Genomic DNA, 21862 nt, shown 5'->3' with positions numbered 1-21862 from the left:
AAGGGAAGGAGAAGAGAGTGGGTTCAGCACTGCAGCTACATGGCTGCTGGTTTAGGACTGGTATGTTTGGTTGGTAAAATTGTGTTTACTTGTTTCTACCCACCTAAGGTTCTTTTTGCAGTCAGTGAATTCAGGGTCTGCTGGAGCCTCAGTTATGTGCTCCAGGCTTTGTTTTTCTTCAGATGACCCATCTGTTTTTCCAGTCTGCTCATCATTTTCTTTCAGGTTCACAAGTTATGTTCTGAAACGTAAGCTTCAGTTCTGCACAGGTGGGTTTGACTACCAGAACTCACTGTGCTATTTCTGTTTATCCTTCACAAAGCCTGTTCAGTGTGGAAAACAGAAGGTTTAGTGCTCAGTATGTATTAGCTTCTAGACTAATCCATCTCCCTTAAGAGAAAGAAAGAGAATTTTTTACTTGAAATACTTATCTCTTCTCAGCCTCTTGATGGATTCACTTTATAGAATAATTTTTTCACTAATTAATTTAAGTGCCATTTATATTCCCTCAAGATGCCCCGTGGCTGAGTATCAGAGAGACGCACAGGAAGTGATGAAGTACATTCCTATGGAATTTGGATTTAGTGATTATATGGACAATAAGTCTCACAGCTATCCCTTGAGCAACCTCCACTGTGACCACAAAGCACAGTTTTGCTCAGAAAATTCGCTGTATCTCCACCTTATTTTAAACAGGTACCCTAAATGCTGCTCTCCCATGGAAGATTTTGTGCTTTCTTTTCAAATGCCACAGTCATCAAAAACATGGTACTAAGTGCAGTATTTTTCCCAGGAACAGTAAAGAAGATGAAGTAAACCATGTGTCCGTGAGCACTCAACCTAATGACACAGTGACAGTATATGCATTGTTTCTGTGTGCAAATAAAGGAAGGATCTGACAAACTTTAATTTGCAGAGTGGTCAACATTAAAACCACAGTGTTAAAACCATCCTAAACAATGAGCTCTCCTACCAAGGTGTCTGTCCGTCCACTGCGTATATGGATAATTGAGACAACTGGATCAGACTAGAAGGTTAAGTTTAGGAAGCTCCTAAAGCAAGCAAGATAGACCCTAACTTCTATTCTAACTAATTGCCTTGAAACAAAATTAACCATGATTAAAATGTTGTGCTTGTTGCAAGATTCTAAAGAAAAACAGACATTTAATAAAACAAATGCATTTGGTATAATAAAATACATCAGGTAGGGGATATTTTATGAAAATGTTTAATTCAGCTGTTTCTTTGGAATGTAGTAGTCATAGTTTGGAAATTTAAGTTACAGTTCAGTTCTATGTGATTCTTTTTATGCTACTCAGTGTCTGAGAATACAAATGTCATTTAAAGTTAAGGCTTTGCTGTTAATTTTGAAACAACAATTTACAAGTGTCATATTGTCATAGAAAATAAAAATTTCTGTAAAAAAAATTTGCACAAAGTTTTAGGATGGTACAAAACATGAAGCAATAATATCCCAGTAAAATGAAATCATTTTACTACAGAAGATCTTTATAGTTTTTCAATAAAGAAAAAAATATGTTATTTTACACTTTAAAAATTATGAAACAATCTAAAACAATATAAACTGAACATTTTGTAACACTGCCTTTACAAATTAATAACTTTATAAACATATATTTTTTTAAATATATTTATCAGTGCAAGATACTTTTCAATGTAAAGTTGCAGTATCATTTTTCCTTTTTTGAAGGGCAACTTTCATTCTGTTACCTTCAGAGAAATCAAATCTTCAGTGCTAGATCCTCATTACCATAGTAAAGTCTGAAGACTACAAAGGAGATACCATTCTTTTTTATGTTTACCATCCTCAGTACGTTAAAAGAATAAAGGAAAAAACACCACACAAACAACCGTCAGCTTTACTGTTCAAACGGACTAAGACCAAAAGCTGGTCCAGAATCTACTGAAATCCATGGGAATATTTCAAAAAGTTTGGGGCCTGGGCTCTCCTGTGGGATTTTCTCTTCAAGGCAATATATAAATGTAACTCTCTGTCATGCTAGTGGATGTGTTTTGAGATAAGGAGAGCAGATTCTAACACATGGTGGTGTCCTGAAAATAATTCTGAAAAATCCTTTCTTTTCTTTGGGTTCATTAACTAGCTGCTGCAATACCACGATGGTCAGCTTACACTGTTGGATGTAAATGAAAATTCTGCCTTTTCAAAGAGAGCTTGCCATCTGGGCCATTTCATGGTCTAACTTTTGGGCTTAACTTTTAAGTCACAGGTGCTCTGCCTCACCTTCTGGAGGGCCTGAGGCCTACAGCCTGGGGAGGTAACTCTTCCATTTTAGACAAAGGTGTGATGACCTGAAGTGTGTTTCCATATTCACTATAGTCACTGCTTTCAGGAGTCCTTTGAAGTAGCAGCCGCCCACTGCTTTTTCTACTGAGTCTTCCTCTAAAATATTTTCAGCTACATAACTCATATTGTTTACCTTCAGACTCCTTCCCTCTTTTTCAATTTCTAAGTTGGTGGATTTTCTGTTTTGTGATTAGTTTGTTTTGTGATTAGTATTGGTTACATGACATGCTTGAAAACATTTAACTGATAAACATGGGTGGATTTTGTTGCTCTAGTAATTCAGGGCTGAATTATCCCTGTCATAGTCCTAATCCTGGGCAGGATATTTCACTCCTTACCTACAAAACCAATTTCAGAACAGACTAACTCCAAAAATCAGTCTCTTCCCTGGCTCTACAGAGGGAATCCAATGAGGAAGAACAGGAGTGCAGCTCTTTCCACAATGGTCCTTTGCCCAGGTCTCCATGGATTGAAGCCCTCCAGCTCTGACTGTGCTGTATCCTGATCACTGCAGACAGCTCCTCTGAGCACAGCATCATTTTATTTCTTTCTACCTTGTCATGCCAGCTGTATCAACTGCTGGATATTTTCTTTTCAATAATACTTGTCCTGAAATATTAAAAATTGACGCATATTTGTTGGGTATGGTATCCTGACAGCTTATATTAGCTTTGCTCACCAAGTCTATCGCTATCTGCACTTCTGGTCCAATAGAAACCTCGTGGTAGGAAATGCCAATGGGATAAAACAGAACAGCAAGGACATCTCCCACATACACTGTGGGATTTTATTCTGCCCTCAGAACCCATGTGCAAGCCCAATTAGCATTGATTAGCATGAAAATGAAGGTTTACTGAGAGAAGAGAACTCTGGTTCAGGTAGGGACAGGAGGAGGAAAATTTCTCATTTTAAAGGCAATCTTTTCAGCCGGGAATTCATTTCCCTAGTGTAATTAACAGACAAGTCGTTTAGGATAAAATACATTTCATGACTTCAGGAAAAAAGATACTGTCACTTTATGCCGTTAAGAAGAAACCCAAAGTTCGACTTTGGAGGGTAAAGTTAAGAATTTTCCCTTATTTTTTAACACAAACTCTAATAAAATCTTTTGCCATTACCAGCAAGTTAAAGCTGCAGTTTTCTTTCCTTGGCAATGGCAAATGTTTATGCAATCTACTCAGAGAGAGAAAGAGAGAGAACAAGAAGAGAAAGGTAGAGAGATTTTACATTTGAAAATACATTCTATATGAAAGAACATTAAAAGAGGATATTGCAGCTTTATACAAAAGGGTCAAGAGACATGAAGTTGAAATACAGAAAGCAGAACAATTGAGCCAGGTGGTAAATCTGATTAGCCCTTGCCTTGCCGAGGCTACTCTCTTACACTAAAATATACTTTTATTTTATTCAGTGAGCCATCAGAATATGATTAAAGACAAGGGCATAATTGGAGAGAAGCAGAGCTGTAGTCAATGTTAACACAATGAGAAGCAGTACAAACAAAAAGGCACTTGAGAGGACATACACTAGCCAGTGCCAAGGACTTTTTTGTTTAGATTTTAGGCAGTATAATCTGTTACCAGTTGTGTCTGATGATGGCACATACTCTTTTATGGAGTCACAAGCACAAAATTTAGTACAACACTGAAAAACATCAATAAAATTTGACTGTATTGCTTTGTAAACAGAGCTGACACACTATATTGGTACTGATGCAGCAGTACTTTCAAAAACATCCTAACCCTTCTTTGCCTATGCACAACACGAGCAATTATACACAAATACAGGTGCAGGAGTCCACTAAATTGCTGTTACTCCAATAATTTCTGGGCACTGAGCTACAGACAGCATGTCCATCCAAAGGACCCCACTGAATACATTTTGTGACAGCATCTTGGATTTTGCACAGTAAAAAGAAAATTACCCATTAACGGAAAACAAAAGAGAGGGAGAGAAAGAAAGACAAAATGAACTAGAAGTCAATCATACTTGGTCTCAACACCAGCATTTGATTATTTCAAATAAAACCAACAGAAAAAGCAGACTGTACATGATTCAGATTGTTAACACAGATCGTTGTCCATGTTTATCGGTTACACACTCGTTGAAGCTCCTGAGAAAAGCTTGGCTCAGTGTCATCAATGCACTTTTCAGCCTGTACAGTAAAAGATGATCAACAGTTCCCCAGCACGACCGAGCTATGTCCTTCCATCCCGATTCTCTGAAACTTCTCAAGTTGCTTTATACCTTCATGCTTCCGAGTAAGAATTCTGTGTGTTTAGTTTATCTTTCTTCAGTTTTACACCATCGACCAGCTCAAAATTGTAATTCTCCAGTGCAGACAAGTTCCTCTCTGACATCCCATTGTGCCAGCAGGCACAGTACAGGACAACTCCACAAATGGCTCCTAAAAGCACCCCAAGTGCACTCATGGCTATGATGGTAATAAGGATTGGGTCTAGCGTCTTCAGGACATTGCCTGGTTTCCTGGAGATGTCATCATAGTCCTCATCTGTACGGTATGAAGGAGTAAACCCTGAAATAGAGTAAGAGTTGCAAAATGTTCAGAATTGATTCCAGTTAGAGCTTTGTTTGATGAGCTGGAAACTGGGGGAAAGGATATCAAGCTTTTGGCATAAACTGCTACATAACTTGAAAACCTAGCTTCTTAGAAGTAGTCATAAATAACTGAAAACTATAATGGGGCTCAAATAGTTGCTGATTTCTTCATACTGCTCTCCAGTAATTAAATCTGTTGCATGGTAGCAGGAGTCCAATTCTGTGTGGGAGTCTCAGGAATGAATAACCAGACCTTTCGGTTATATTTTGCTTGTCTGCAGTATTTAGCTCCAAAATGTTAATTAAATATTACACAGCCATGTGTGAATGTTTATAGTCTTAGACATCAATCAGGAATCTTCAGCCAGTTTGAGTCTGTCTCCGCTTCACTGGCTTCAGGAATGGACTTTGAAATGGGGGTAGTGACAGAACTGACACAGGAGAGCACTCTGCCTCCTTATGTAAAATATTCACTGGGTATCACAATGTTTTCCCTAAACTCAATTTATTAAGGAGATATGCTAAGCTTACAAAACTTGCTAATTGTTGCAAGAAAAGAAAAGGATTATTTCTGGATGAACTCCACTTTCACTAAAGCCAATGATAATCTTGTTGACTGCAACATAAAAAAAATGAAGCTCTTTGCTTGAAAAACGTGAATGTATTTTATTACTAGGACAATATGACAATTATGATCCATTTAATGATCCATTTACAGCTATCATCATTGAAAACGATAATGCTTTGGTAGACTGGTTATGAAATGACATTTTCTGCAAGGTCTGAGAAATGATTAGCCTGAAGAGTTTTGAGCCTAATTACCTAGACACTGCATGAGACATGAAATACAGTGATAGCTTTTTCTTCATCTGTGGGTATGCCTTCTGGATAAAAAAATATTAGGGATCTATAGTGTGCATAAATATGCATACAATGTAACAAATATATGTAAACAAAATTTGAATGTTTAAAATATTTATATGTGACAGAAAATCCACAAGATTATAAGGCATAGAAGAATAAAACTATGACATCCTTAGTATAAATGTGAGCCTTCTAAGTATCTGCTCTAGATAAACAAAGAAACAACCATAGTGCCATATGCAGTTAAGAGAACCAATCCATAAATAAAGAAATAGAATACACAAATGCACGTGAAAATACACATTGTAATTCATTTCCTTGTAACAATAGCATAATTTTTACCTGTTTGATTACTTTCTGGATCTTCTTCAACTATTTCACTCTCCACATCAGTTGATTCTAATGAAGCAAAGAGAATTGACATTGATTATTAGGGTTACAAACACTGATTGACTATCATGCTGGCAATAATGGTATAGCAGATTTTTCTGTGTCAGAGCATCATTATGTCAGCTTGACAGAACTGTTCATTATGACGGGCTCTGCAAATTAATAGAGAAAAAATGAAGATTTAAAAACTTTTCCCCACCCAATCTTGGCACACTTTTAGAGTTATCAGCAGGGGTTTTCCATGCCTACAAAAGAGAAATCAGTGTGATAAATTAGCATCTCATTCATTGTATTTACAATTTTGGAGCCCAACTCCACAACACTTCATCAGTGAAGGCACAGTTAATCACAAGAACTGCAGCGAGACCATTTGTGTTTGGCCTGCTGAATGAGCTTTAGCTAAAATTTCTGCTCACCATTCAGTTTGTACATCTGAAAGGAGGAAATATACAAATGCCAATTGGAGTCTCACTGTTTGGGGTTGATTTTTTTTCCTCCTTTACCTGATTATTATTATTATTATTATTTTGGTTAGGATGGTTTAAATAGAAACTCCATTTGTCTTTTTCTCTTGCTTGAGATTTCAGTTTGTATATCTGAAATGAGGAGGTAGGAAATAAGTTACTTTCCTCTCTCATTTCAGTGAGATCAATGCCATCAGTGTAGTCCCAGCATCTTGCTTGGCATTGTAAGACACTGCAGGAGGACCAGGCCGTGTGCCCTGACTCTCTTTCCTGGTAACATTTACTTGCGCCGCAGGATGAATTGAGGAGACGGACTGCACAATGAAGAGTCTGTGCAGTCTTATTCAGCTATGAAATTACCATGTAGTTGAAGCCTGTCATGTTATCTTCAAATGGCTGTTAGCCATGAAGGGTGAGAACAGCCTCTATCATTGTTCTCCATCGTGCTGCCAACTCAAGTGGTATAAGTTTACATTTCTGATGCTGAAGGTTTTCTGTTCTATTTTCTCTCTTATATAAAAGTCATAGCTCAATCTCCATCACGAAGGACAGGATTTAGTTGCTTGTGTTTATCTGGTGGTGCTGCTGCCAAATTACGTGCAGTATGCAATGCACATATGATTGGCTGTGACTGGAATAACTCCAGACTGGCCAGAAATAAAACAACTGAAATAGTGGCTCAAGAATAGCCTGGCTCAGAGGCAAAACAGACCATGATGCAGTACTACTCAGTGACACGTGTCTGGGAGCTGATGACTATGGTAAATGAATAATAACAAACTCTGTGCTGCAGGGCAGGCAAGGACAGAGTAGGGGCTATTGAACCATAGTTGGGTATCCAATGTAGGTTTGATAAAGTATTTAAAAAAACTAGGATAAGTGACCTAAAAGGAGTGAAGAATTTTGAGCATACTTAAGATAGGCAAGAGCATTAGGAAAGGCAGAAAAATATAAAGAGTACAGCAATAAAAAATATAAGGAGAGAAGTAAGGATGTGAATGTGCTGTGACCCGTCAGGAGGATGCCAGTTCTGATCCAAAAGACTGCATCACTGCAGTACTGAGGCCAGCCTACCAATTAGACTATGGAGCAGATCAGGGTGTTTTCATTGCTAAGCTTCCAATATAGCCAATAATTATGTATCATTTTCACAAAGAAAAAAAAACCCACCAAAACCAAAACCCCACAAAATCAGCTACCTAAATAAATCTGAGTAAGTAAATGTACTGGACGAGATCTCTATACATCCATGCTATGCATACTTACTTTGGCAATCCTCTTGAGATATGTGATTGTCAATATTAATATCATCCACAGCAATTCCTCCATTTCCCTTTCCAATTTCTCCCTCTATAACCACCTGGAAAAATGAGATAATTTTCACATTCTTTTCATGTTAACACACAATTGGAGTATTCAGGAAATCTTAATTAGCTGTTAACACACGTCTCCAGTTGTCACGATGCCACATTACATACACTTTGATCGTGGCCTGTCAATCAGTGCTATATGCCTTTACGAACTTATATGCACAAATGTGAATTCATATAATGTCAAAACTTCACAGAAATATTTTACATCAGCAGCAAAACTATGGCAAGGATGCAGTTTTTTGACAGCTGAGAAATGATTTCTAATGCATTTATTTGGCCTTCTCTAACAAATTGCTTGTATCACTGTCATCCACGATAGCATGAAATATGCCACTATTATTATTGTCACAGCAACAGCACCTAATCTGTAGGTATAATACTGTTTACATAAATCCTCCAGTGACATTTTTTGCTAAGGCGTATAAAGCATGACCAGCAAGGCTCACCTGGTAAAGTTTCACAGACTTGTGCAGAAGAACGCGGCCCTCCTTCCAGCAGTTTGCCTGGTGCCCGTTCAGGCTCAGCAGCACCTGGTCATATTCATCTGGCTTCTGGTACCGCAGCTTGATCTTCAGGGTGCCAACATGCGGGCCAGACATGTGGTACCAGAAAGTCATACAGTGTGCAGAGTTCTGCGAGTAAATGATGGGGCTCAACAGCCGGGCAACTTTGCCTTTCTGGCTTTCGTCAGCTTGAGAGTAGATGAAGTTGCCATCTCCTACAGTGACAAAAGAACTGCATTAGGAATAGCAACCAAGATGTCATTTTCTTTGTTCAACTATGAAATCTCAGCTCTGTCAGTCCCGGTCACTTTGCATTTTCCTCCAAGTCTCACAGCTGAGGGTAAAGTTTTGAGTGTGCCCCAGAGGGAGTGTATTCCTGCTGCTCAACAAGATGCCCTGTGCCAAGTGTGTGCCACACAGCACACAGAATTTGTTTCCTTTTGCTCAGGAATGGAGGCAAGGGCATGTTTGGAGTGACAACGAGTGCTTCATCAGTCGGTGCGCAGCTTCTGAGGGCCAGTCCTCATGCAGTAGACCCGGCTGAAGTCCCCTGGGCCTACTCCACACTAATAGTGTAAATAGCTGCTTTTAATACCTCTTTAGGCTGTGCTTGAGAAAGCAGAGCTAGAATGGGAAGTGTAGTGGAGAATAAAATATCTTTGAGCAGCCGTGGTCAGAGATGAGGAGCTGAAATCTAAATGGGGTGCCTAAATTGAATCAGAGTATTGTCACAAATGGTGCCAGAGTTAATCCCTTTGATTTTGGCAATAGCATACTGGGCTCTGTATGTTTATGAGCCACTTCCCAGAAGATTAATCGTGGCAGGATGGGTTTATACATGGATTTAATTTAAGAAATCTGAACGCTAGGTACCCTTGGTTTTGAAAATCACTTGCTTAATTGGGTAGGGAAGCATGTGGAAACATGATTAGTTTGCTAACAACAAAATACTAGGTGAGATACTGACTGAAGCAAAGTGCTGGTGATCTGCTGAAAGAAGCATATGCTTATACCAGAGCTTTAGCTAAAGAAAAGTTAAAACAAAAAAACAAAACAAACAAACAAAAAAACAACAAAAAAAAAGGCAAAAGATGTTTTAGAAGGGTGAGGCTTTTTCAACATTGGTCTTTGATTATATGCAATATTCTTGAGTTTCATCTTAAATAACACATAATTGAGATTTGCTGGCTTGTGATGGTGTAGTCTTGCACCAGTGAAGAAGTACGGGATAGTAGAAGATTAACCAGGAGCAAAACAAGTGGGTTAAGCCGAATCATTGGAAAGAGTTGGCCTACTAAAAGAGAAATATGTGTTTTTACATGAAATGAGAGTATTTTACTTGGATTTTTCTGTGAGCAGTCAGAATTACCCATGCCAGTACACATGGAAGTATCTGATCTTTGAAAAAATTTTGTAGTTGATGTTAAATTGCCAAAAATTTAGATTTCTTTTTCCCCTATTTTAGTGCAGTGGCACCTTGTCCAGCTTCTTCAGCAGGAGTGTTTGTGCCGACAGGCTTTTTCCAACTTTACTCCTGTACAGAGGACAACACAATGTACATGCAAATCCTTCTCATCAAAGAATGGTGATAGAGAACCCCAAAAGGAGGAAAAAGGAAAAATAATCACAGCATTAGGATGGCATCTCAGTTGGAAGACCTAACTCTGGCCAGATTTAATCATAACATGAATAATTTGAAGTGGCATACAGAGTATCCTGCTGTCTTAAAGCAATTGCTGTTGAAGATCACTTCTATGGAGCTTCCTCAGTTTTACAGAAGTACAGCTGGCAATTGCTCTCTACAGTTTTCCCAGTATACAAAGTGCTTTGCTGAGTAACAGGCACACTGAAGTGCATGTTTGTGATGGCAGTGCCATTCAGACCACTTGTGGTCTGTGTTCACACTCGCTCCACCCCTATGACAAATGTGGCAGGTGAAGGTATCCCTGGAGTTGAAGGAAAATTTTGGAAAATATTGAGAGTGAGTGTAGCAAGGAGCAAAATGGAGCTGCCTGGAAGACTTACTGAAGTTACAGCTAATGAAATGAATAAGTCTTCTGCAACAGCAAGACCCGGAGGAAACAACAAAATCTCATTTGAAGAATATCATTTCTTCATCTCTTGATTGAAGACAGGTTCAGTCTCTCTATAATCCTTGGTGGCAAAGTGCAGATAGCTCTCATTTCCAGAATATTACTGCAGTGCTGGGTCAGGAACTCTGTCTTCATTGTCTTAATTAGAGCTTTACTTATGCATGCCTTTTAGATTTTGTCAGTCTCTGGCTAACATAGCTTTTAACCTCCTTTCAATGTCAGATCCTACTGAGCCATTTCACTTTACTTTACATCAATTTTTCCACCATTACAGACTTCACTTCAGCTAACTGCATTTAGTTAATTTGATGCCATTTATTTGTACAATGCCATTTATAGTCAAAGTATTATAAGTTTTTTTTTCCAGAAACTACTGTACTTGTCTTAAGATTCAATTGAAAGTGTCTCAGAATTTAAAAAGTCCAATTTTGTCTAATTTCCTTGTCATTCTCATTAAGCAAAGGGGTTGTAGAAGTGGGAAGGGGTATTCATCCCTAACACATTTGATTAATCTGCACGTATGCAAGGGAGAACACTGAAGTGAGAGGCCATGCAGGTCACACAATGCACTCCCTTCTCTGTTAGCCAGCAGCATATTTATTACCTAATTATGCAGAGCCATGAGTTAGATACTGCAAACTAAACTAATCAATTTCCCAGGGTAATAATTGTGGAAAAACTGTGTGAGCAAAGGGATGGCTGCAGTCTCCAACTCCCATTGGAGAACAGGAGGGCATGGAAACAAGTCCTTGTGAGAAGTTTCACTCACAACACCTTTCCACAGTGGGCAGTTTCTGTAACCACAATTAGGAATAGTGTGGGGTTTGCTCATGACCATATAATTTGGTAAATGACATCTGCAGAATGTTTGATTATTTAGATTTTTTTTACCCTAGATGATAGTTATTGAAAGGATAGTCAGGAGGAGTGTGTATCTTCAGTTTCTTACAATACATGATCTTCATTCCCCAACAAAAGAGATAATTATGGCCATTTGTGTCTACATATAATGGATCAGGTTGCCTAGACTTATCTTTCCTACAATACATATTTTAGGCATTACTCAGACTCTTCTGGTTTTGGAAGGCATGTTGGTATTAAACAGAACAACTTCTTCTCATGTAAAATGGCTAAATCATGAACTCAAGATTACCTGTGTGGTCTTGAATTGGCCCAGTTTTGCTGGTCAGAATTGCCCACTTCAGATCCACCTGGTTGTCATGTTCCCATTGGCACAAAGTCTTGTGGGATCCCCAGCCAAAGCCACAGTTTAAGTTGTACGGTGGCAGTTCTGCAGGAAAAGATAGAAAAGGAGGGTGGAAATATGATTATTAATTGCATTATTCAGATTTTGCATTTCAAAACCAAATACATTCATTTAACCACTAAGAGAGCCATTCCCACTTGAAAGTCTGAGAAGACATAGCAAGAGTAGTCCTGCTAGGAAAAAGGAGGGCTATTTCTAGTAGACGATGTGCCTGTATTTTGTCTCTTTATGAACCTTATTTTGTGATTCTTTTGGTTAGATTCATTTCCCCACGTTACCTGATAACTCTGTTCTAACATATATGACTCCAAAAGAAAACTCTGGCTTACTTATCAGATACATTTGCTGGTTGTTAACGTGCATTTCTACTGTAACCGTACCATAACATTGTACAACAAACCATGATAAGATTTGGATAAAAATAAGAAAACTCAGCAACACTAGTGAAATGTCATCGACAGGAAAGGATTTCTGGAGAAATGCGAAGCTCGTGGCATCAGTCAGGAACGGCATTGCAGCATCATCCAGAAAAGCTGGCCCACAAGATGGCAGCATTGAAATGGACAACTTGAGACAGAAAAGGGACAAATGTGGCTGATTGCCAAATGAACTCAAAATAAGCTTCAAAACAAGCTCCACGTAAAACAAGAGAAATCTGGTATTATGGTGAGGATGAGATCATATCTTGTTTTCAGCTTCTCTTCAATTCTGCCCAGAGGTTTAATAGATTGTAGCTTATTTTATTCAATGCAACTTGGAATTTGTATGGAAAGATGTTACCAAGATAGCATATTCTTTACATTTCTTATTTTGAGAACCAGTTTGAAATCCTTTTGGCTTTTGGTTTCTACCACATTGGTATGAACTTTTACCTCATCCTGAGCAATGCCAGCTCCCAGTAGAGTAATACCCCTCCCACAGAAATGTAACCAAATCCTGAAGTCTTTTCTCAGGCATGACTCATGCTTTATTAAAGGAAAAAACTCAGATTTACTTTAATTAGATGCTTTGTGCAAGTATGAACTGGGAACAAACCTTTCTCCCACCATTATCAGGTCTGGGGGAAGAATTCCTTTCTTTTGCTGTCTTTCCCATTACTAAAACAACAACAACAAAGGAAAAAACCCACAACCAACCAAACAAAAAAACAAACAAACAAAAAACCCAGCTAAAGATAATGTAACTCCTATAATGTCTCCTGTTTATTGTGGGAAAATACAGAGACATATGGGAAGCGTGCTGGGACCCGCAACTGGGCATGCTTTTGAGGTGGATCTCTTCCAGTCTGATGAGGCAAAGAGCTCCACTGAAAAAAAGCAGCCCAGGGAAGACTGGAAAGACTTTTGAACTCACATCCTAGATTTTAATAGGAAGTAAACTAGAATTAGTATTATAGAATTATTTTATGAACAGAGAGAAGACCTCAACTGAGTAGGTCAAGAGAGAACAGATACAAAAGCAGCTCATCTGTCACTTCCTCCTTGCCCGCTGTGTCCTTGTTCAGTGAATCCTTGCTCTGAGACGTATTTTTCACTCAACACAAATCCAGAGGATTCCTTCATTTCAGCCAGCGTGCCCTCTCTGCTCTGGCCCCCCCACACTGTTCTGTCAGCAGAGAGGTCTGAGTGCATTGCAGCTCCTATCCCTCTCCTCCACCTTGGCTGTGCTGCAGCATCACTGCAATGCCTGTGCCTTGTTCCTCACCCCTGCCTTTCATCTGCCCCATCCTAACCCAACTCCCCGGCCTCCTGCTGGCCTCTGGTCGGGGTCTACCAGACATTGTCACGGATGCGGCATCCTAACTGGGAACAAATGAATTAAACAGATACTGTCTGTCACAGGAATTTAATGTGGAGAAAACGTGTTTCCTGGCGGACCTCAACCTTTTCTAGGAAAGAGGCAGATCGTGGTGAATAATGTCTCTTTGGGCTCAAAATGTTGAAGAAGCAGAACTCAGCCTGTGCACACATGGGTACAAAAAGGCAATCCATTATGTTTCTTGCTTCAGTATATATATATATATATATATATATATATTTTCCTAGACAATGGGGCCATGATCAAAGAGATCTTCCCTGAAAGGAGACATCTGAAAATCAAGGGGAGTTTTTAAAAAAATAGAGTGACATTGAAATGAGTTAAAGGGTTTTAATTTTTTGAAAAATTTCCTTTCATTGTCAAGGAAGCCCAGGGAGAGCTATACTGCATGGTTTTGTCATCAGAGTCATGAAACAGAACTATAAAAAAGGCCTTAGAGAACCTAAAACAAAATTAATCTTATTAATCCCAAAGGATTATATCATGTGAAGCTTGTGATAGCCTGTGTGGTATTCAGACCACAAGAAAGCAGAACAGTGGTGGATAGATCACATCCATCTGAAGAAGTAAGACAGCATAAATGAGCAGATGGTGCAAAGAGGTTGAAAGGACTGGGATTGTTCAACTCTGAATAGAAGTAAATAGCAGAGAACAGGGAAGAAGTATGGGCAAAGAATCTAGAGAAGGAGAATTACAATATTCTGTTTTCTCAGTTTCATAGCCTGAGAACTATGAGATATACAGTGTAGTTCAATAGTAATCAAAGGAAAATCTTCATGTGATGTGAACAACGCTTTCTTCCCTTGAATACTGCTAAGGGTGCTTCGAATGCTTCAAAGAGAAATGGGCACTGAAATGGATGGGGAAAATATCCAGAACTTAGTTGTTAATTCTAACACTCAGGGAGTGACAAAAGCTGCCTTCTTCATGGTCTGAAGCAAGCTCTGAACACTGTGACTAGAATGAGAGCTTCAAAGCAGGGCTAAACTTCACAGCATCATCTAATAAAGTATTTCTTACACTTTCATTTTAAATATATAGTCCAGGACCCTGGCAAAACGCCTAAGTTTGATATGCTTTGGCCATGCCTGTTCCTTGGCTTTGCTGCTGTGTAGCACAAAAATGAACTTATTTTCTATGTAGAAGCTAATGTGAATGCCTTGAAATTGAGCAGGATTTGGCCTTGTAACATGTTCTTTGTTAGCTACTTCTTGCTAGATCCCTACTGTTTTCTCAAAAGTGACCGTGTTAATATGTTCCTTAGACAATCACAGCAATGGGACTGGAAATCAAAAGCAAGGCATCTATTTCAGAGCACTCTCATTTTATGGGCTCCTTAAACATGCCATCTCTCACTGTCTATTCTTATGTCTCTTCCAGTGCTTCTCCCAGGTACCCATAAAAAGAAAAAAACTGACCTGCTAGCCAATTAAAAACAGACACTTGTAGCATGAATATAGGCTCATTAGATGTATGGACAATGGGTCTAACTCAGCAAAAGACAGAATAGTTCAGTGCTTCTAATAAACATCCCAGAAGGCTGATACAGTAGTTTACAGTCCACTGCAGGCAATCTGTCCGCTTCTTTGTCCTTGAACTATAGCTTGGCAACTCTTGGGGAAGGATGGAAAGAAGAGGGGGAGGGAAGGATGAGCAGCATTTGGTGGGCTCCCTTTGCAGTGCTGTCCTATTCCCCTGCTAAGATAATTCCCTTGGCAGCAGGTCATCGATCAATCCTGGGGTTTGTGTACATTGAGAGGATGAAGAAAACTGGCTATTATGTAACTAAATAGCAGCAGTTCAGATGAGAATCTGAGATGGAGGTGTGACGAAATCCCACATGTCTTTTTGAAAATGTAGGGTACGTGATACTGAATTAAAACAGATTTATCCTCTCAAAGAATAACCAACAGCTGTACTTCTTGACCACATCTTGCTCACAGCTGGAACCATTACTGCACGTGAACAAGAAAGTCATTTGAAAATCTAGTTGAGTGAGTTTCTTGCAAGTCCATTAATCTTTTGTGGCCCAAAGACTTTGACATATTTTTATAACTCCTCCAACAAGAGGCAAGAAGGAGCATGATGGCATTAAAAATGCTATGAAAATTACCTATAGGATGCTCTTGCCAAAGGGTAAATCAAAAGGGAAATTGCAAACACTTCAAAGTAGCGTATTGGGTCTGATTCTTATTTGCATTTCACCTTTTTATACTATTTATATTGGCAGCTTAAAATTACCTCAAATGACAGTAAATTATAATTTAAGTGCTTTAATATCCCTTTACATCCTTTATCGATGTGAAGTCATCCTGCCATAAAAGAGGTTCAGACTTATTCTACCTTTAAAGGATTTCTTCGTATAGATTTCAACCTCAAGATTTCTTGTATTTTTCCAAAATAGCTACTCGATGTGCGAAAAACAAGATACGTTACTTCTTGAACAGTCTGCTTTACAAAGGACTGAGCTTACACTCCAAGAGCACATTATGTAAATGAACAGCTTGCTCTGTATGTAAATAGCTAAGAGTCAAGAGTTTCCGATAGTTCTTTGGAATGGAAAGAGACATGTTGAAAAAGGCTAGATGTTGGGGAGTCTGACGACTGAGGTCTGAAAGGTATTTACCTTGACAGACAGGTTTGTTAAAAGCACCTTTTTAAGCTGAGAAGGAAAGTAGATCCTATTTAAAAAAATAATAATAAAAATCCAGAGCTTTAAACTTTTTGAGCAGTTGGAAATAATGATTCTTTTTTATTTTCTTACAATTCAGTCTCCTTGGAATGAACTGTAAAAGTCTCTTTGATGGAAAGCTTGTTTATATGTGGAGGCTTTCCAGCTATTTGCACTTAACTGTTTCCATCGTGTATGAAAGCTGGCAGGAATAGGATAATCTCTAGACTTTGACATACACAAGCACGTTAGTCTGGGATAACATGATTAGGGGTGCTTGAAGGCTTGAACACAGGCAGGAAGACAGCAGTACACAGGAGTACAGGGCCTTAGCTCATCTTCCAAAGTACCTGTGCAACGGGAGGTACTGGTGTTGGAAAGGCTGGCAAAGGTGTTTCAAATCATCATGGCACAAGATGCCATGGCTGGCAGTGGATTGTATCAGCTCTCTGCCAGGAGGGCTTTCCCCATGCTGGGGGGAATTTCTGGCTGCCCCTTTTTGGGAGTTTTCTGGCTGGTTTTCAGTGAGGGATTACAAAGCAGCTGGAAACCTTTATGTCTTAAACTGCCGATTCTGGAAACCCTATTCTTATTTATTAGCATCTGACTGATCTCTATCTATGATCTTTGTACTATACTGTCATGTGGGAGCCTGGCGTTTGGGATGTGAGCTTGTCCCTTATTGCCCGGAAGGAAACAGCTCCTACCAGCACAATGCAGGGAAGTTGCATTGGCATGCTCTGAAGGGAACCTCGTAAACTTCTTCAGTAGAGCAAAAACTTGGCTCATGGTGGAGTAAACGAAGGTGGTGCAGGAGGGAAGTAAGGAGAGAAAATGAGGATATCTTCATCTCTGGCACAGACAGTCCCACCCAAGCTAAAGGGATTAAACACAACCTACAACTGCAACTGGCAATGGGGAGGGGCGAGGAGAACTGCATAGCACTGAGACACTGTATGAGTTTGCAATTAGCATTTGTTTGAATACAAGAAGACATTTAAAAGAACTGTAAAAAAAGTCCTTCATTTCAGCCAAGTAGAAGACTAAAAGCTCATTTCAGACAAAAGAATCCAAATGTTTTACTCTAAGCCCACTGCCTTCCTTTCTGCCCATTCTTTCTGCCTTCACCACCCCCAAACTGTGGAATCACCAGTTGTCCCTCAGCCCTGCAGCAATGCTGGCTGTGAGAAAGCAGCACGAAGAAGTGTTCCGTGAAGGCTCTGGTACCCCTCAATCTGCCCCATTCATACAGAAGTCAGAGTTACGAATAGTATATGCTGACAAAGCAAACTGTATGGCCCTGGAGACAAATTTTAGGGAGACTAAAAGCATTTGCCTCCGCGATAGTTGAATGCAGAGGCTGAGAGTGGGAACAACATCTGAGAGAAGACAGCACTATCTCTTTATCAGATTGACACCGTTGGTGCTCTGTAGGAAACTTTTCCATTACGAGTACCTTTTTTCACTTGAAGCAAAATCGGCTTGTGTCACACAGTTGAGGAAACAATGATAAACAGTTGCCCACCCTGCTACAAATCACTTGCAAGGCTGTGCCTGACCATACTTTAATAGAGGAAATGGGAGTAGTTGAAAGCTGACCTCTTTACCACTCCACATTCACTAACGCAAAGCATTTTAAACTGGGGTTTCAAGTTTTTTAAGTTCAGATATTCTGACCAAATCTATCCTGTCCCCTATTCCCAGTAAACCGAACAGGATATTAAAAAAATGCTATGAAAGATCTGGAAGCAGCAAAGTAAGGATTTTAAAAGCTGCTAGTTACTGTATTGATTAAGAAGAAAGGACCTGCTGCCAGCGACAACTTGTTCCTCTCTTTTCAAGCTCATGGTAGTAGTTTATGTAAGCCCATTTTGAGAAAGCTTGCTAGAAAACAATGTTGTAAAACTTCCAGCTCTCTGGTGGAGAAAACTGGCAAACCTTACTTGTCTAAGTTTTGTGAAACCAAGGATATAAAGAGTGAATTTGCCTGTGTGGCTTGTTTTTGCTTTCCTCAAGTTTGCAAACAAACTCCCTATCACTAAGATGCCATTTTAACAGAATGCACTGTGTGATTAAGCTAGTTCAATTTTGTCAGCATTTACCATTTGCTGATGCAAAAGGAAATCTTGTTCTCTGCTTTGCCTACATGTGGATGAAAGGAATAAAATATTTACTGTATAGAGCTGAGAGACCAGATGCTTCTTTACTTCAGAGACTTTTAGGGGCTGGGGAGTCAGGAAGTGCTGCAATTCATTATTTTGTCTCTGGCATGAAATTTAGGTTTGGAATTTAATATATATATATATTTTTTTAATAAGAAAAAACTTTTTCTTTTTATTTATACCTGGTTGTACTGTATTGTCTATTACCGTCGGCTTTTCTGTGTTCAGCACTGTAGTTCCACCTGGAAAAGAAATCATGCATATCATGATACGTGGCACACAACAAAGGATACAGCGATCATTAGGAATATCCTATATATAAATCTGAAACACGACCATCCTTATTAGACATGTAGGCAACTGAGTACCTTAAGCATGAAAATATGACATTAAAGATCTGGTTTCCTCTACAAACAAAACAAAACAAAACAAAACAAAACAGAACAAAAACCCCAAAACAATGAAACCCAACAAACAAACCGAAAATCACCCTACCCATAACTCTAATAAAGCTTTCTATGTTTTGAATTCTTGCAAACACCAACTAATCAATCCCCATCGTGCCCTTATGGTTGTCCTCGCTTTACAGACAGTGATTTGTCAAACTCAGATGGGATGTCAGTGACTGATCTCTCTAGCCTCCCTGACACTCACCAATCTGTGCATTCAGCAAGCACAGATTTGGCAAGATCTTGCCATATCAGATACCTGAGGTCCTTCAGCTCCTGCACTGCTTCACAGCCACTTTGTGAGACCAGCTTGCAGGAGAGCTGCATGGGAATTGCCCAGCTTTTGGCTGTTCTATAGGCTGGTTTCACTTCTGTCTCAAAGAGCAGGGGGAATTAAGAACTTTGTCTTCTTCTTCAAGTAGATGAACAGAAGATGAGAGGGGTCACGGCCCTCTCTCTACGCTCACTAATTGATATTTTAAAAATACTTGACTTTTTAAAGGTAAGCCTCATATTGATAAAGGAAACAAAAAGTAAACTAGTGCAATTATAAATGCACAGTGGGGTGCTGATTACCAGTCAATGGCTTTTCTATTCTCCAGCAAGCAAGTGCTTAAAGCATTATAGAAAGGATGACTATGATGACTTCCAATGAGAATGAATGCCCAAGCTATATCAGCTTTATGTTTGTGAGAATGATCTGATGGGAAATGCTATAAGGCATGCAAATAGAGTAGCTCTGTATGGGGTCCAAATAGAGCAGGAAGGAATCTGGCCTACAGAACAATTATTGTTAATTGCAAGGGAGGCTTCATTGTGATACTCACATATGTGCGAGTACCATCAGGAAAGTGACTCAAGCAGCCGTACCCATGAGAATGCTGGCACTGCACGCATGGGGAGTGGAGGAAAGAGGGGATGGCACTGATGCCTGGCTCTGCCATCCTTAATGGGCTGTGAGATTTACATACTTTCTGTCTATGCATTTTGGAGGAATGTTTGTGGTAAAATTATTGGTAAAATCACTTTTGTGCATTTTTTTTTGTGTTAGATGTGACATCAAACATAAAACGTAACGTTACTGCAGTGCCCAGAACAATTGAGCTGGGGCTTCTACGTGGTGTCGTAAATTATACTGAAGTGCCAGCACTTTGTAGAAGGGCAGTGCAGTAATTTTCAGTTTTAGTAGTGAAATAGGTTCAGTTCCCAGAAAATCTGGTGCTCAGGAAGGCTGGTGGCTGCTCCCTTGTCTTAGAGATTATAAACTGCTCCCTAAGCACAGCCTGCAAAAAATTGCCAGAGGGAGTTTCTTCTGCTCAATAACCTTTCCCTGAGGGACATGTGGGATGCAGTCCTGAGCTGCTTGAAGTGCAGAGACTATTAGTGAGTGAACAGGAAGGTGCTCGCACAGATCTGTCTCCTTGCCCTCACACAGCCTCTGACTACGTGAAATATGTCTCTGCCTATTGGGTCCTGCAAGCCAGCCTTCGTCGCAGAGCTTTGCAGGAAGCCCCAGGGTTTTCTTTGCTCTGACCTGGCTCTTTGCTTTCAGAAAAATTACAAAATTACAATGTTTAGTAATACTGAAAGCTTTCTGAGCTACCTTAACGCAATATGGACTATTTTATTAGACTTTCTACGTGGCTCTTTTCACAAAGAATAAGATTCATCTGGAATACTGATTTGAAAGGCTGTGACAGTGACCGTGCGGTGTCTTTTCTGCTCACGAATTGCTTTTCAATTTTTGATTTGCAACATACATTTACGGGAGAGGTTGGCAAAGCTCAGAAAGGGTCTGATGCTGAAACTGCACTTTCACTCATATCTGCTGTCAGATGTTCTACTTGGCTGCTTCCAAAAAGCCAATCTCTCTCTTACCTAAGGTATCCCACTGTCCTCGTGGACAGCTATTGTCATGTTGTGGTGCTATTTTATGCCATAGATATAAGAAGCAGTAAACTTTTATTAGATGAAGTGCACCAGGGAGAGGTGATGAAATAACCTGTGTTGCTATGTCCAAAAATAAGCTCAGCTGCTACACAAGTCTGGATCTAGTAGGGGAGCAGACCCAGAGCTTTCTGCAGTAAATGACATTCATGAAGGGATTGAGGACATAGTGATGGAGAATCAGCTATCTCAGAAGGACAGCTGTACTGTGCAGAAGTGAGAAAATATGAAATTTAAGAAGCTTCCTCCCTTCCAGGTGCAGAGTACCTTATGTCCTGTTTTTCTCTTAGTGATGGCAGTGTGGAGAAGGTCAGCCCCTCTGAGTCTGTAATGCAGCGCTGATGGGGAAGCTCATGGAAATCCTTTGGTGGTATATGTGTGAGTATGCTTTGATGAAGCAAATCTGCTTTGTTTCTGCCTGAGTAAGATTTAGGGCTGAGATTTGAGTCCTATGCTAAATTTTATGCGTGGAAGGGTATAACAACATGGAAGAGCCTAAACAATATTTCATTTTGAGTTCTTCAGCCTCAGACAATAAACCTCAAAAGGTTTATCCAGCTTTGTTATTGGTAAGAGAAAGTTTAATTATGACATTTGATTAGACAGAATTCCTGATTAAAAAAAAAATGCCCTCTGCTCCAGCTAGTCACTATTATTTGCTTCCAAAATTACATAGCTGAGAAAACAATCAAAAGTATTGTCACATGTAAAAGGCAGATGCCTCTGTTTTGACAGCACCAACAATATAAACTGCATACCAATGTCCATTTATGCTGAGTGATTAAATCAGTACAAATGTTTAGTTGGTTACTGGTGATGAATATGAGCTACAATGAAGCTGCAATGAAATGAGGATGGTTTCTGCACCTGTCAGTTGGTAGTCATCACCTGTGCCACTGTGACAGTTCGCCTGGTCATCATCACACTCATCTACGGGCTTGCCTTCGGAAACAGTAGGGACAGCCGTAGGAGCTGA

At 39.5% G+C, this 21862-nt stretch overlaps 1 protein-coding gene across 3 annotated transcripts in view; it reads right to left on the bottom strand.

Moving 5' to 3' along the window:
- Positions 1 to 1212: 1212 nt before the first annotated feature.
- The window catches only part of NRP1 (neuropilin 1), a 109289-nt gene continuing 88639 nt past the window's right edge, over positions 1213 to 21862 (bottom strand). The window contains exons 12-18 of one of the 3 annotated variants that reach the window (XM_015281290.4): positions 21754 to 21858; positions 18673 to 18732; positions 11726 to 11863; positions 8423 to 8694; positions 7870 to 7963; positions 6092 to 6148; positions 1213 to 4862 (exon numbers count right to left, since the gene is read on the bottom strand). In XM_015281290.4, the coding sequence (XP_015136776.1) occupies positions 4576 to 4862; positions 6092 to 6148; positions 7870 to 7963; positions 8423 to 8694; positions 11726 to 11863; positions 18673 to 18732; positions 21754 to 21858 (1013 nt within the window). In that variant the 3' untranslated portion in view covers positions 1213 to 4575. 3 annotated transcript variants of the gene reach the window in all.

The sequence above is a fragment of the Gallus gallus genome, chromosome 2 (assembly GCF_016699485.2).
Source record: "Gallus gallus isolate bGalGal1 chromosome 2, bGalGal1.mat.broiler.GRCg7b, whole genome shotgun sequence".
NCBI classification, from domain to species: domain Eukaryota; kingdom Metazoa; phylum Chordata; class Aves; order Galliformes; family Phasianidae; genus Gallus; species Gallus gallus.
Note: the sequence above shows the minus strand (reverse complement) of the source record. Positions and strands in the feature narration are given on the sequence as shown.